The sequence below is a fragment of the Chinchilla lanigera genome, unplaced genomic scaffold, assembly GCF_000276665.1.
Source record: "Chinchilla lanigera isolate Chin_1 unplaced genomic scaffold, ChiLan1.0 scaffold00007, whole genome shotgun sequence".
Lineage (NCBI taxonomy): Eukaryota > Metazoa > Chordata > Mammalia > Rodentia > Chinchillidae > Chinchilla > Chinchilla lanigera.
The window spans coordinates 726102-740261 of NW_004955408.1; the positions used below are offsets into that span (position 1 = coordinate 726102).

The window sequence follows — 14160 nt, forward strand, 5'->3', positions numbered from 1 at the left end:
GCGGGGCTAGGGCCGGAAGGAGCGTTCGCGCGTGCGGGGCGGCCCAGGGGCCCAGAAGGCGCGGGGCGCGCACGCGCGTCAGGAGGCGGCGGAGGCGGGAATGGGGCCGCCCCAGCAGTGTCGAGTCCTTCGGTGCTGCAGCTGCCGCCTCTTCCAGGCGCATCAGGTGGGCCCCGAAATAGTGTCAGTGACATTCTGAGGACTGGGTCTTTTAGTGGTGCGGTTGGCCCATGTCGTCGTTCCCGACTTTTTGTTTCCGGAAGAAACGGCTTTTGTGGAAAGTAGAGGTAGTGGTTCCTTCCCCGACGGTCTCTCGAGACTGCGGGAGCTGGGAACACACGCTGAGGTAGCGTCCTTTGGGAAGACCCTCGTTCCCACAGTGCCTGGTTCTCAGTTTAAGGACAGGGAGAGGACGGTTCGCAAAGCGAACCCTGGAGACGGAGCGCCGCGGAGGCGCGGTCGGGACGCCCTCTCTGCGCCCCGACGCCCTCTGGTGTCGCGCGGTGCCTGTGTGCCCTCCTGTGCCACAGACGCCTGCAGCGTTTTGAACTAGGCACACTGGTTTTTCTTTGCTTTTTTCGGTGCTAGGGGTTGAACTCCAGGACCTAGCGTACGGTAGAGTAGTGGATAATTCTAAGACCTAGTGACTAACCTGACTTGCAGCCTTTGAGATAGAGGATGTCCCGAACCCAGTTTTTCTAAATTTTACGCTGCTTGCTGTCACTTTTCCAACAGTGTGTCCAACCATTTCTGATAGTTCCCTCTCCTTATTTGGTGTGTCCTAAGAAAGAATAGCATCAGACTTCTTTAAATGTTTGTTAAAGTCGCAGCTGTGCGTAGTGGCACACACCTGTAATCGCAGTTCTCTGGAGGCTGAGGTAGGAGGGTCTTTGCGAATTTGAGACCAGCCTGGGCTATAAAGTGAGCTCAAGGCCAGCCTGAACTGCATAGTGAGACCCTGTTTCAAAAAAGATAGATAGATAGATAGATAGACAGACAGACAAATTTATATTTGTTAGTAAGTTTGTGAGTAGGCGGCCGGGCCTGGTAGCCCAAGCCTGTGATCCCAGCACTCCGGGAGGCAGGAGGATCACATCGAGTTCAAGGCCAGCCTGAATTGCATAAGGAGAGCCGTCTCAAAACAGCAGCAGCAACAAAAAAGATGCTAAGTATGCATCTCTAACCTTGCATTCAGGGCTGAGAGTTTGAAGAGGTTCAGAAGCTTTTTACTTAGTTCTTTTTTGGTACTGTATTCCAAGAGTTGAGAATAATTGGAAATCCTTCACATTTTTAAATTATTATATCGGTATAATGTGCATTATTGTTAATTTTCATCTCTTAAGAAAGGTGATTTGAAAGAGAAGAGAAAGTTAGCTTACAAGTGTGCCTTACAGTTTGACACCTCTCATGTAATTTAAGAACCTCTGAATTAGGTATCATTTCTGTTATGGTTTGTGTCTGGATGACCCCCTCAAAGCCTCATGCAGTCATCGGGGTCAGGCTTTTCCAAGGCCACTGAATCTAGAGTTTGTGATGGGTTCATTGTCTAGTGGTGGGATTGGGGGCGTGAGTGATACAATGTAAGAGAGGAAAAGAGGCTTGCTCCTCCCTCTTGTTCTGGTTGCTTTAGTTGTCTTCTGTTGTCCTGAACTGTTGTTCCTTTGCCATATGCTGCCCTGCCTTGGAACCAGCTGATTATGGACTGAAGCCTCCACAGACCGTGAGCTAAATAAACCTTTCCTTAACTTTGGGTGTCAGGTATTTTGTCTCAGCAACGAGAAAAAAGTAACTACAACAAAATTGGTACCAGGAGAGTGGGGTCATTGCTGTGATGTTGCCTGGCCATGGCTTAGGAATTAATTTGGAAAGGTTTTGAGAGACTGGCTGAAGAGGCAGCCCCTGTGCGTTATAAACTATATGGGAGACTGGTCAGAGCCTGGGAAATCAGAGTTCTAATGGAGATGCTGCCAATTAAGATAAGGGTCGGGAGACTTCTACTGAGAAGGACTGTATTGGCTGCTGGATCCCAGGTGGTGTATGTTGTGCTTTGGCAGGAAGTTTGTCTGCATTTTGCTTGTGTTAGAGATATTGTGTGGGTGGCAGAAAAATTTCAATGCAGTCTACTGTTAGAACGGTGGCATGGATACTACTGAGAGCTTTTGGCCAGATCTGTGTTGGAAATTAAGAGGGAAGAGCCAGCAGGGTGTTTTGAAGCATTTGGCCAAAGGGAAGGCTCCAGTGGAGCTGTGGATTGCAAGGATGAAACAGGAAAATGTGGTTGCTGAGAGGAACAGCACAATGGAAAAATGAACTGAAGACTTTCACCAGGCGGGAAGAGTATATTTGAAGCGCAGGATCCCTTGGGCCATTTCTCAGTGTTGAAAGTTAATGGGAATCAAGGATTGTGATTGTTATATCTCTTTAATATTTTTTTTTTGGTACTGGGAATTGAACTCAGGACCTTGCGCTTGCCAGGCAGGCACTTATGCCACTGAGCTATATCCCCAGCTCTTTAATATGATTATAATGTAGTTTTTAGATTATGTTTGTAATCAGGTGGTTTTCACTTTGAATTTTGATCACCCTTTGAATATTTTGCCTTCAGTGTGGAAATGAGTGCAGTGAGAATTGTATATATGTAATTGTTAATGTAAATCTGAATAGACCAAGACATGTTAACTTTTCACAGATTTACCACTGGAGACTATATTTTAAGGAAATATCTGGTTATCAAGTTGACCAGGGATGGATTTTGGGGTTTTTTTGTTTGTTTGTTTTTTGTTTTTTCTATATGTATGCTTTTTTTTTTTTTAAAGAGTAAAAGAAGGATAACATAATAATGGGGGGGCTTACCAAATTACAGACAAAGTGGTAGGAAATTATCAATGGTTATTGTTTTACATATTGTTATCTACAAGATAGTTTCTCAGGAAAACAAATAGACAAATAATAGTGAGTTACAGACAAAAGAGGTAGATTATCAATAGTTGTTGTACTCAGGCATCTTCAAAGTGGCTTCTAAAGAATATAAATAGAACTATACATGAGTGACCTATTGAATAATCATTAACTATTCTCAATGGTTGTTGTAGGAAACACATAATAATAAACATGCATCCATTTATGAAATAGGATAGGAACAATACAAATATTACAGAGTTATGGATAGATTAGTGGGAAAATATCAATGACTGCTGTAATACATGTTGGTATCTTAGAAGTGGTTTCTCAGGAAGACAGAGATACGCAGAAGGATCTAACAAGTAGTTACAGCCTAAGGGTTGTCAAAAATCAAGTGAGCCGTCTGGGGCGAAAGCCATTTTTTGTAGCATTTTCTCTCCAGCCTCCCATCGCATTGGGACCCCACAACCAGTTAGTGTCCTCTCCCCAACTGTCAGCACAGGCAGCAGGAATCCTGCTGCAGACTTCTCTGGAGCTCCACCACAGCCTGTACTGTCAGAGGAAGAATGGCTTCCAGGGAGTCTCCGCAGGTATTGTGCAAGGTCCTCCTGGTTTACAGCTTCTGAGCGGCTCTCACGGCCCCAGTCCACAGGACCTCTGACCCCTCGGGCTTAGTCTGCATTGTCATGTTCTCAGAGTCCTTGTTCCGCAGCTGCTCTTCTGCTGACTCTGGACCTTTCTGGTTCTCAATGGCAGGAGCAAGAGTGGCCCGTTGTATAGCATGTATTCCCAGGGGTTTTTCCATGTTTGAATGATTCACACATGTCCCAGGGTGGGCATCTGCAGCCAGTGCATGGTGGGCCAATTGTGTCATTGTTTCTCTGTGTCATGATAGTTCTTAATTGAGCAGCGGCGGCCGGCCTAAGGGCCGGCGCACAACAACGCTCGCCGCCACATGGCTCCCTGTGCACCAGGGGCCTTCCCTCCGGGGGCCTTCGAGGCAGGAAGTGAGCCAGCCGGAAGACCGGCTCTCCCCGCCTGTGGCTCCCCGTGCGCCAGGGGCCCTCCCTCCTGGAAGTAAGCCAGCCAGAAGACAGGCGCTCCCCGCCTGTGGCTCCCCGTTTGCCAGCGGCCCTCCCTCCAGGGGCCTATGAAGCAGGGAGCAAGCTGCCGGTTGGAAGACTGGTGCTCCCTGCCCGTGGCTCCCCATGCGCTGGGGGCCCTCCCTCCCCCAGGGATGGATTTTGATAGATTAACTAATGGTCAATTTGTAACCCCCAGGTGAACTCAATCAGGGTGGTGCTGGGTGTAGAATGTTCACCTGAGGATTGTTGCCAGCTGCATAAAAGGAGAACTGGAGGGGAAGATGGTGTGCTGTTGATTCTCCTGGAGGAGCTTGTCATGCTGGCTTTCCTGATATGAACTCAGCTGTTCTAATCATCGGAGGATAGCTGGGTTCTCTTCAGGGGAACTCCAGTCTTTACTTTGAGCATCACTCCCTGACTCCAGTGCTGCAGATCCCTCAGCCTGCTGACACAGATCCTTCCTCCCTCCAGCGTAGACTTTCTAGCTTCCACTGCTGGCCTTTGGGCCTTCCCAGCATATATCCTTGATACAGACTTGCATGAGACATTGTCTTGGAGTCGTGGCAGAACACTGCTATGGGATCCAGGCCCTCAGCTGGATTCTTTGAGTCTCTAGTGTATGGACAGATCTGCAACACTCTTTTGCATTTGACTCTTACAGTGAATATTATAAAATAATCCTATAAATTATGTGTCCTGTATTTTATCTTTTCCCTTGTAAACCCTGACTATGATAATTCCCATCTCCAGAAGTAAAAATACTGAAATGGAGAGAAATCCAGTGGTTTTGCCATCTAATAAACGTCAGAGCCAGGACTATACAGTTGCAAAGATCTGGTTATACAGTACTATCATCAGTTCCCCCAAATTAATCTGTGACCAATTATTATTTGTTTTTTGAAACAGGGTCTCCCTATGAAGCCCAGGCTGGCCTCAAACTCAAGCAATCCTCCTGTTCTCCCTTGAGTGCTAGGATTACAGACGTTTGTCACTGTACTCAGCGTGTGACCAGTTATTACCTGATCTCCAGTTACTGTGTGTCCTTCTACACTTTTTTTAATAATGCATTTTTACTCAAATATGTACCTATAGGAGATACACAGGATTTTTATGATGTTGTAAGATAGGTACCGAGAATGGTAAGTCATAGAATCTATCCACTTAAGTTTTTAAGGACGAGATGTTGCTTGTGCCAGATATGGAGGTACACACCTGTGATCCCAGCACTCAGAAGGCTGAGGCAGGAAGATTGGTAAGTTCAGAGCTAGCCTGGGCTATGTAGTGAGTTCAAGAGGAGCCTGGACTTATGAGTGATACCCTATCTCAAAAAAAAAACTGCTTGCCAAAACCCCTGCTGAGGGAATCAGTCCAACCCACCCAGCGATACGGCACATGGATGCAAAAGAAAGACAAAGAGAGAACGTTATGCAGTTGAGGAACTCTGGGATGACCCAGTGTTCTCTGTGGAACAAAAGGCCCTGTCTCCCAAAAGCTTGTGGGTTTTCTGCTTTTTGGTTTTTTGGTTTTTTTTTTTTGAGACAGGGTCTCTGTAGCCCAGGCTGCCTCGAACTCATAGTGATCCTCCTGCCTCAGCCTCCCAAGTGCTGGGGTTATAGGCGTGCACCGCCATGCCCAGCTCGTGGCTTTTATTGATATCAGTCTGGGAGGTGGGTGGGGTCCAGGCAGAGAGCATAGGGAAAGGGAATTTTGTAGCCCTACCAAGCACAGAGGCCTCCAGTTAGCAATGCACTGATAGGTGTGTTGTTGTTGTTGTTGTTGTTGTTGTTGTTTGGTGCCAGAAATTGAACTCAGGACCTCATGCTTGCCAATCAGGTTCTGTGCCACTGGGCTAAATCCCTAGCCCCAGTAGTTTTGATATATGCAAGGCTGGCACCTTTATTGCCAGGAAGGTGTAAGTCTGAGTCCCCTGGCCTCAGCTGAGATGTTGTCTCATGTCCTAGTGCTGGAATCCCATAGGCTCCTGCTTGAGCCTCTGTTCCAGCTGTCAACACAGTGGCTCTTCTCACCTGAGTGTTGCCACTTTGCTATTAATGAGACCACCGGTGCCTAGGCTGGACTCCATAACATTCTTTTAGCCAATTAAGAGAACATTTGTAAGGGGCCAGGGATATCACTCAGTGGTGTAAGCGCCTGCCTGGCAAGCACAAGGTCCTGAGTTCTATTTCCAGTACCAAAAAAACCAAAAATAACATATTCTCTGGACCAGGGATTTGGCTCAGTCGCACAGTGCCTGCCTGGCAAGCATGAGGTCATGAATTCGATTCCTGCTACCAAAAAAAAAGAGGGCAAAAACATACTAAAAAAAATTTTGTTTCACTATCACGAGCTCTGCGTATTTCAGTGAGTAGAGTGAAGGAGAGGTCAGGGACAGATCGTAGCAAGGACTTCGTTTCTCAGGAGAGAGCTTGGTGGTCTCCCACAGTTTCTTGTCCTTACAATTCTTTTGGCTCTTCCAAAAAATACCTAGTGGTTTTCGTATTACGATCATATTAATCAAAATTTTTTCTTGTTTTGTTTTTGGAGTGCAGGGATTGAACCCAAGGCCTCACGTGTGGTAGTCAGGCACTGTACGACTGAGGCATTCCCAGCCCCAATCATAGTAAACTTCGTGAATTAACCTAGATACCTCTGTGGTGTTACGTATAGTATTCCTTTTTGTTTGTTTGTTTAGGTTTTTTTGTTGTTGTTGTTGTTGTTTTTGTCTTTTTGAGGCAGGGTTTCACTCTGCAGCTCAGGCTGGCCCTGAGCTCACTTTGTAGCCCAGGCCGGTCTCGAACTCACTACTATCCTTCTGCCTCATCCTCCTGATTATTCCAAGATCTTTATTTCACCAGCTTAGTTTCTTTGTCATATCATTGTGTCTGAAGAGACTAGATTAATTTTAGACGATAACAATTTTTTTTTTTTTTTAGAAGATAACAGTTTTTTATCTGGCCACTATATTAGATTATTTCCTAACAGATTTCCATTTGATTTTCGTGGGTTTTCTTTTTTTTTTTTTTGGTTTTTTTTCCAGTACTGGGAATCAAACTCATGACCTCGCATCTGCCAGGCAGGCACTGTGCCACTGAGCTAAATCTCCAGCCCCCTCTCTTGGGTTTTCAAGTAAAAGAAAAATCTATAAATGTTATAATTATCATTCATTTATGTTTATCACCTGTAAATAATGAAGTAAATGGTTTTTTCCCCTCTTTCTTTCTTTTTTTTTTTTTTTTTTCTGGTTTTTTTTCCGGTACCAGGACTCCAACTCACGATGTTGTGCTTGCCAGGCAGGCGCTGTACTGCTGAGCTAAATCCCCAGCCCCTCCCTCTTTATACTTTATACATCTCTGAGCACTTTCCCTCTTGTATATCTATAGCTAATGCATTCAGGAAAAATGATAAGAAGTGGGGATCCTTGGCTAGTTTCTGATTTTCTTGGAAATACTAGTAGTGATTGCCCAGCCTTAGAGTTTGGTTTAAGACATTTTATTATGTTGAGAGAATCTATCCAGTTTACCAAGAACAGAAATTAAGGGAGTCCCAAAATGGCAAAGCAATGAGTGCCAGAAGTTTAGTTTCTCCAGGACAAAGTGTCTAGAGTCCTTAGAATTCTTAGCTTGGAGAAGAACCGAAGTGAGTGCAGTTCCATGGAAACCACGAGGGAGCTGACAGAGGAGGAGAAAAGAGGCTTAGCTGATACAAAAGAAATAGATTGCCGGGTGGACAGAGATTGTATAGCACCTCTGCCAGCTGCCAGCTCAGAGGCAAAGTGAAACTAACAATTGTTTGCTTATGGAGAACAGAGAACTGCACTGGTCCTGAAAGGATCCTCTGCAGTTGGAACCAGCAAGGAAAACATGGAGAGTGCTTCCAGAGCAGTCTTCCACAACCAGCGGTTGCTGAGTGACCTCAGTAGAGGCATCGCACCTACAACCATAGAGCAGGAGCTGGCGGAGACACCATTGTAGGGAGGGGCTGAGTGTTTGAACCCTGGGCTGCTTCACACTGCCAAGTTCCCAGAGGGGATAAGGTAAAGAGTCAGGGGAGATTGCCTGCAGGCGGGAGAGCAAACCAGGAGAGTCTTGCTTAGAGGCAGAGGCTGATGAACACAGACCAAGTTCCTGTGGTCAGAGGTCAGGTTCAGCCTGAGTTCAACACAGGATTGGAAGCCCACGTTAGTGCCGTGTTCTCATTGTGAGCAGATCTCCACACCCAGCACTGTTCTGGGTGTGGAGACTTTAACATCCTGGTTTGAGCTCTGTTCCTTAACCCTGTTGTGAGGAAAAGAGCCATGCAGCCAGGTGTGGTGGCGCATGCCTGTAATCCCAGCACCTGGGAGGTTAAGGCAGGAGAGTCACCATAGTTCAAGACTAACCTGCACTACATAGTGAGACCCTGTTTCAAAACAAACAACAAAAAAAGTCATGGCACCCACCTGTGATCCCAGCACTTGGGAGGCTGAAGCAGGAAGATCACTTCAAGTTTAAGGTCAACCTGGGCTACAAAGTGAGTTCAAGGTCAGCCTGAACTGTATAGCAAAACCTTGTCTCAGAAAAAAGAATTACTGTTGAATGCTGTTTTCCACCACTAGATGAGACATAGCCATGGCATTTAGTGCACATTAACTGCAGGTGGAGACTTGGGTTGTTAAAATGCCTGTACTATAACCACGGGTTTCTTCTCTAAAAGGAGACCAACCAGGCATGGTGGTGCACACCTATAATCCCAGCACTCAGGAGGCTGAGGCAGGAGGATCGTTGCGAGTTTGAGACCAGCCTGAACTGCATAGCGAGACCCTGTCTCAAAAAGACAAAAGGGCTGGATAGGTAGTTCAGTGTGAGGGTCCTGGGTTTAATCCCTTGTACCACAACAAAAACAGCAACAAAATTAAAAAGCCCTCTTTATGGCTAGAAGCTTATCTAAATCATTTCTAAGCCAGTTATACCTGGTTTTGCATCACTGAGCTATACTTCTGAAATTTCATTGCAGGTGAAAAAGAGTTTTAAGTGGACGTGCAAGGCTTGTGGTGAGCAGCAGTCCTTCTTACGGGTGAGTCCTGGGTCCCAGCATTCCACGGCAGAGATGCTCCTACCACACACTGGGCTTCCCATTCTTCAGGAAGGGAAATGCACAGAGCGCTGCCTGAAGAGGTACTTGTGTTCTCGTGGTCACTCGGCAGGTACTTGTCAAGCACCTGCTGTATACTCGTAGGCATTGTGCTCATAGGTATAGGGGAGTGGGGAAGGGAGCTAATACCTATGTGCACATGTGCAGGTACACAACTCAGCTAGACAGACCATGGAGGGGAAGGTGGGGCGTGAAATAAGAGAGCGAAGGCGTCAGACCTGGGGGTGAGACTGGTGGAGGTAGCGTGGCCAGCTCAGGAAGCAGAGGCGGCAGGGAGCCTGTGTCTCTGCACACACTGGAAGCGCTCTTAGTTTGCTTTCTTCTGATGACCTCAAGCACGTCTTTTCAGTGGCACCGCAGAAGAGGTGCGTCCTTTGCAACCTGCTTCTCCATCTCAGATCCTTCTCTTCCTGCAGCCAGAGTAACTTTCCTTCTGACCTTGAAGCAGTCCGGATCCACTCTGCCTTAGACCCTGTGCTCAAGGCTGGGGCCCCTTTTCTGCTCCTGATTGGAAACTATGTGTGCACTGTGCTGCAAACCCCCTGGGAACGGAGACCCCCTGTTTTACTAACCTCCACCCCCACCACCATGCCCACATGGGAAGTGCTCAGGGTGCGGCTGCTAGCCTGTGACGTCCCCACACTGACGGGCAATGTGGGCCCCTCTTCCCACTGTGATGTGCGCCTCTCCAGTGAAGCCTTCCAGAGCATCCTTCGTCCACTTAACCAGTTGTTTGCCATTTCCTTAAGTCTTAGAAGTGAAACTGGCCGGGCATGGTGGTGCACGCCTGTAATCCCAGCACTTGGGGAGCTGAGGCAGGAGGATCGTTTCGAGTTCGAGGCTAGCCTCGGCTACAAAGTGAGCTCAAGGCCAGCCTGAACTGCATAGCCAGACCCTGTGTCAAAGAGAAAAAAAAAGAAGTGAAACTGAGGCTGTAGAGGACATCTTCCCTCGAGGCTCTTTCAGCTGCAAATGACAGAAATCTTTAAGAATGGTTCCATGAAGTAAAATCCAGTGTGCTAGGTGTCTCAGAGGTCGTGGGGCAAGTGTTCATCCCAAGCCCTTGAAGAAACAACTGAAAAATTACCAGTAAGCCATACGTTGTCATGCCCCACTTTCCCTGCATCTGCTCCAGACTCCATCCATTTTCCTTCCCTCTTCTTCTCCCTGTGTCTTCCGAGAGAATTCACTGCCACGTGCTGCTCAGAGTCACGGAAACTTATCCTAAGAGATCCAGAAAGCTGAGTCTGGCTAGGAGGCTGGGAGAAGCCAGCTGATGATTGGCGCAAGTTGACTAACGTCTGCCTCTGGCATAGGCAGCTGGGATTGGGTCCTGGAAGATGGCGCCTCCTCAGCTGGAAGACTCACAGCGTGCTGAGTGCCGCTCTTCTGAGTTGTCAGCATGGGTTTCTAAATTCTCCTTCAGAAGCCTTGGCCTTCATGCTTCCATGGCTGTGTGGTGGTGTGTAGCCCACAGCTACCTAGGGTGTCGTAGCACACAAGCCAGAATTATGTGTCTTAACACAAGGGAGCTGTTTCTCTTGCTCTTATAATGGTCCTGGGAGGGCATTGAGATGGGAAGGGGGCTGGGCTTGTGGCCACACAGGACCCAGGCTGCTGTCATCTCCCAAGTGCTTCAGTTCCCTGAGGCTTGTCCAAAGCTGCCTGTGGCACCACGCCACACGAGCCCGGGGAGCTGCCAGGAGGATGCCGGGACCTGGCCTGGAAGTAGCTGCCATTCCAGTGGAGAGAGACCAGTCCCAAGGCCAGGCCTGACCTGAGGCCAACTGGAGAATGGAGTTTCATTTTGTGCCCATGTTTAGGAAAGAGGAGGCCATGGCCCCACTGGCTACGCCAGACACAGGATATCAGCTTTTCAACTCGGCCCTCCACTCACGGCCTGCACTCCGACATGTTCCAGCCAGGTCTGCAGTCCCCACCACCCGCTCAGCTCCAGTCAGGGTCTCAGCGACCTCTGTGTTGCCAACCAGAGCACTTAGTTCTGAGGCTTGTCAGTGCTTGTCGCAGATCCTCACTTCGGCCTCCTGGAAACATTTTCTGTTTTTGGACTTCCAGGTTATCTGCTGTCTTAGTTACTTTTCTCATTGCTGAGACAAAACACCAGATTCCCAAAGGAGGAAATTTTAAAAATTTTTATTTGAAATACTATAAACTTGAAGCTATAGAAACAGCAGTGACCCTTGTGGTTCCCCAGTGCCTCACACAGGCAGCTGGGCTGCAGGCGCTCTGCAGGGCTGCTGCAGTGTGCGGGGATACACTGGGAGGAAAGGCTGATTTGGCTCCAGGTCTGTAGAGGTTTTAGTTCGTAGCTGGCTGGCTCCTAGGCAGGGTGGCACAGCAGAGGGCATCGCAGGAGACACGGTTCGTGGCAGGCAGAAGGCAGCAAGCAGGCAGCAGCAACCCCACTTTCTGTCCCTTCTATCTTATCCAGGCTCCATACCTGGGCAGGTAACACTCACACTCAGGGTGGGACACCCTTAATCCTACCCAGAACTGTGCCGGACCAGTCAGTGGACAGGTTTAGTAACCACACACCCTTGATCCCAGCATCCCACACTCCAGATCCAGCCACCTCTGAAAAGCCCCACCTAGGACCACATGAGGCTTTGGCGAGACATCCAGACATAGCCATGATGTCTGTTTTTCCACCTGGCCTCCTATTTCCTCAGTCCTCTCTGCTGGCTCCCCCAGCTCCCGAACATCTGAGTTCTCTACAACATATGTTCACCTCCCTCCAGCACACTTACTCCCACATGATCCGAGGTAAGATCATCCGACGCGTATAAGTCAGTGGTAGAGCACTCACCTAGTGTGCACAAAAACGAATCATCAGCCAGCTCTTGAGCAGCCTCGGGTGGCGGCGGGCCAGGCACAGTGGCCCAGCGCATCTCCGCACACTGCAGCAGCCCTGCTGAGCCCCTGCAGCTCAACCGCCTCTGTGAGGCACTGGGGAACCACAAGAGTTGCTGCTGTTTCTATAGCTTCCTGGAAGTCTGTAATTACTTCAGATAATTTTTTAAAAAAAAAAAAACAAAATACAGAGATGAAAAAAACTTCTAGAGAAACAAAGCATCCCTTGGAGCGTGGTGTGCCCAAGGTCTCATGCCCTGGCCCCTGCTGTGTCCCCGCTGGATGTCAGGTGTCTGAGTTGATTCGTCCATGCTTCTCAAACCTGCTGTTCCTGCTGACGTCTCCATCTCTTAAGCACCACGTCCCACCTTCTGGTTGTTTGGTCTAAAAACCTGGAAGTCATCCTTGACTGCTTTCCTTTTGTACTCTTTCTCCAGCCCATCAGCAAGTCCCTCAGCGCTGCCTTCAGGCGGGGTCTGGAGCATACGTGCACCCTTGCACAGCAGTCCAGGCCGCTGCTCCTGGCCGGAGTACGTGCAGCAGCTTCTGCTCACCTGCCTATCTCCTCCCACTACCACAGCCAGAGGGCTTTCTGAAAATGGGTGCTGGGTTGTGTCTAGAACCTACATACAGCGGGGGAGACCTAAGTTATCAGAGGGCCAGTCCAAACTGAAAATAGGGATCACTTGTTTGAGGAGCAGGGAAAAGTGCTGCTAAAGGTATTAGAAGTGGTAGAAGCCAGGTACAGTGGCACACACCTGTAGTCTGCATGGTCTGGAAGCCTGCCGGGGCCGATGTTGTCACTCTTCTCCTCACTGAGATAGTACCTGACACCCATGGCTCAAAGAGGGGAGATTGAAAAAAAAAAAAAAAAAAAAAAGAGGGGAGATTGGCTTTGGCTCCTCGTTACAGGCCCTAGTCAGCTGGCTTCAGTGGTAGAAGGCCCAGGTGGAGGACAGCTGCTATGTCGTGGCCTTCAGGAAGCTGAGAGACAAGGGAGGAGCCCAGGACCCACCTGTCACTGGGCCCCGTGTCCTAACCAAGCCAGCCTTGGAGGCCCGAAATCTAGTCACCTTCCACAAGCCCTGCGTCTGAGCGCATGAGGCTCAGCGACAACAGCGGCTCAGTGAGCCCTATCTCAAAGTAAAACATAGGAAAGAACCGAGCCTGTAGCTCAGTACAGAACCCCAGACTCAATCCCCAGTACCACGAAAAGGTGGGAAGGGGCTAGAGATGTAGCTTAGTGGTTGTATTGTAGACAGCTAAGTTACACAAAATTAACAGGCAGTCAGAGAGGACCCAGAGGTCCTGAAAGGAGTCAGGGCAGAAGATGAGACATCCAAATTGTGGCTGGAGACGAACTGGAAGAGAGCCAAGCCTGTGAGCCTCTCTGGAGATAGACAAGAGCTTGAGATTGTACTGTAAGCAGCACCACCTGGTCCCCTGAGCCCAGGTAAGGTGTCCAAGGCCTAGATGAGTGAACAGGACACCCTGACCCAGACTCCTACCCTTTCCCCGAAGAGCCTTTGATCTCTCTGCATTAGAGTTACAGATAAGCTGAAGCCTAGTGACGCCCACCATATACCCTCACTCTGTGCCTCACCTCCCTGTCGGGTCAGCATAGACCCGGAGTGACCTGACATGTCATGTTTGTGTATAAAAGCCCCCGGACAAAGAGTCTCGGTGGTACCCTGCTTCTGGGACCCCTCTTGTCTCTCGGGAGCTTTCTCTCAACAAACTGTTCCCACTGTTAACCTCCTTGTCCTCAAGTCCATTCTTTGGTTGTTGAGAGACACGAATTCGTCACCATCTGACACTAGCAGGTTGGGAGTCACTTCCATGTGACAGTTGGATGCCTGGTAGTATGTGCAAAGCCCTGGGTTCCACCTCCAGCAACACATATGCACACACTAGGCAGAGGACTACAACATAATGCTTCTCTGTTTTTCATAGATGACAGTTCCTTTAGGAATGGCTGCCAGTTAAACTTCTTCCAGGTCCTCCTTGCCTCAAAGAAAGAATTGGACGAGACGAGCCCAAAACAGTGCCAGGGCTTTACTGGAGAAGGGAGGGGGAGGGGGAGGGGAAAAACTAGCTCTGTAGAACGAACTTGGGCCAAAGAAAGGAAAGGATCAAAGTGCGCTCTGCACCTGGGGGACCCAGGATGGGCTCC

At 48.7% G+C, this 14160-nt stretch overlaps 1 protein-coding gene across 1 annotated transcript in view; it reads left to right on the top strand.

The window, feature by feature from the left end:
* Positions 1–22: 22 nt before the first annotated feature.
* Positions 23–14160, top strand: part of LOC102002998 (chromosome unknown open reading frame, human C5orf45) — a 32728-nt gene continuing 18590 nt past the window's right edge. The window contains exons 1-2 of the mRNA XM_005376016.2: positions 23–166; positions 8979–9038. Of these exons, the coding sequence (XP_005376073.1) occupies positions 101–166; positions 8979–9038 (126 nt within the window). The 5' untranslated portion in view covers positions 23–100. The remainder of the gene's footprint in view (positions 167–8978; positions 9039–14160) is intronic.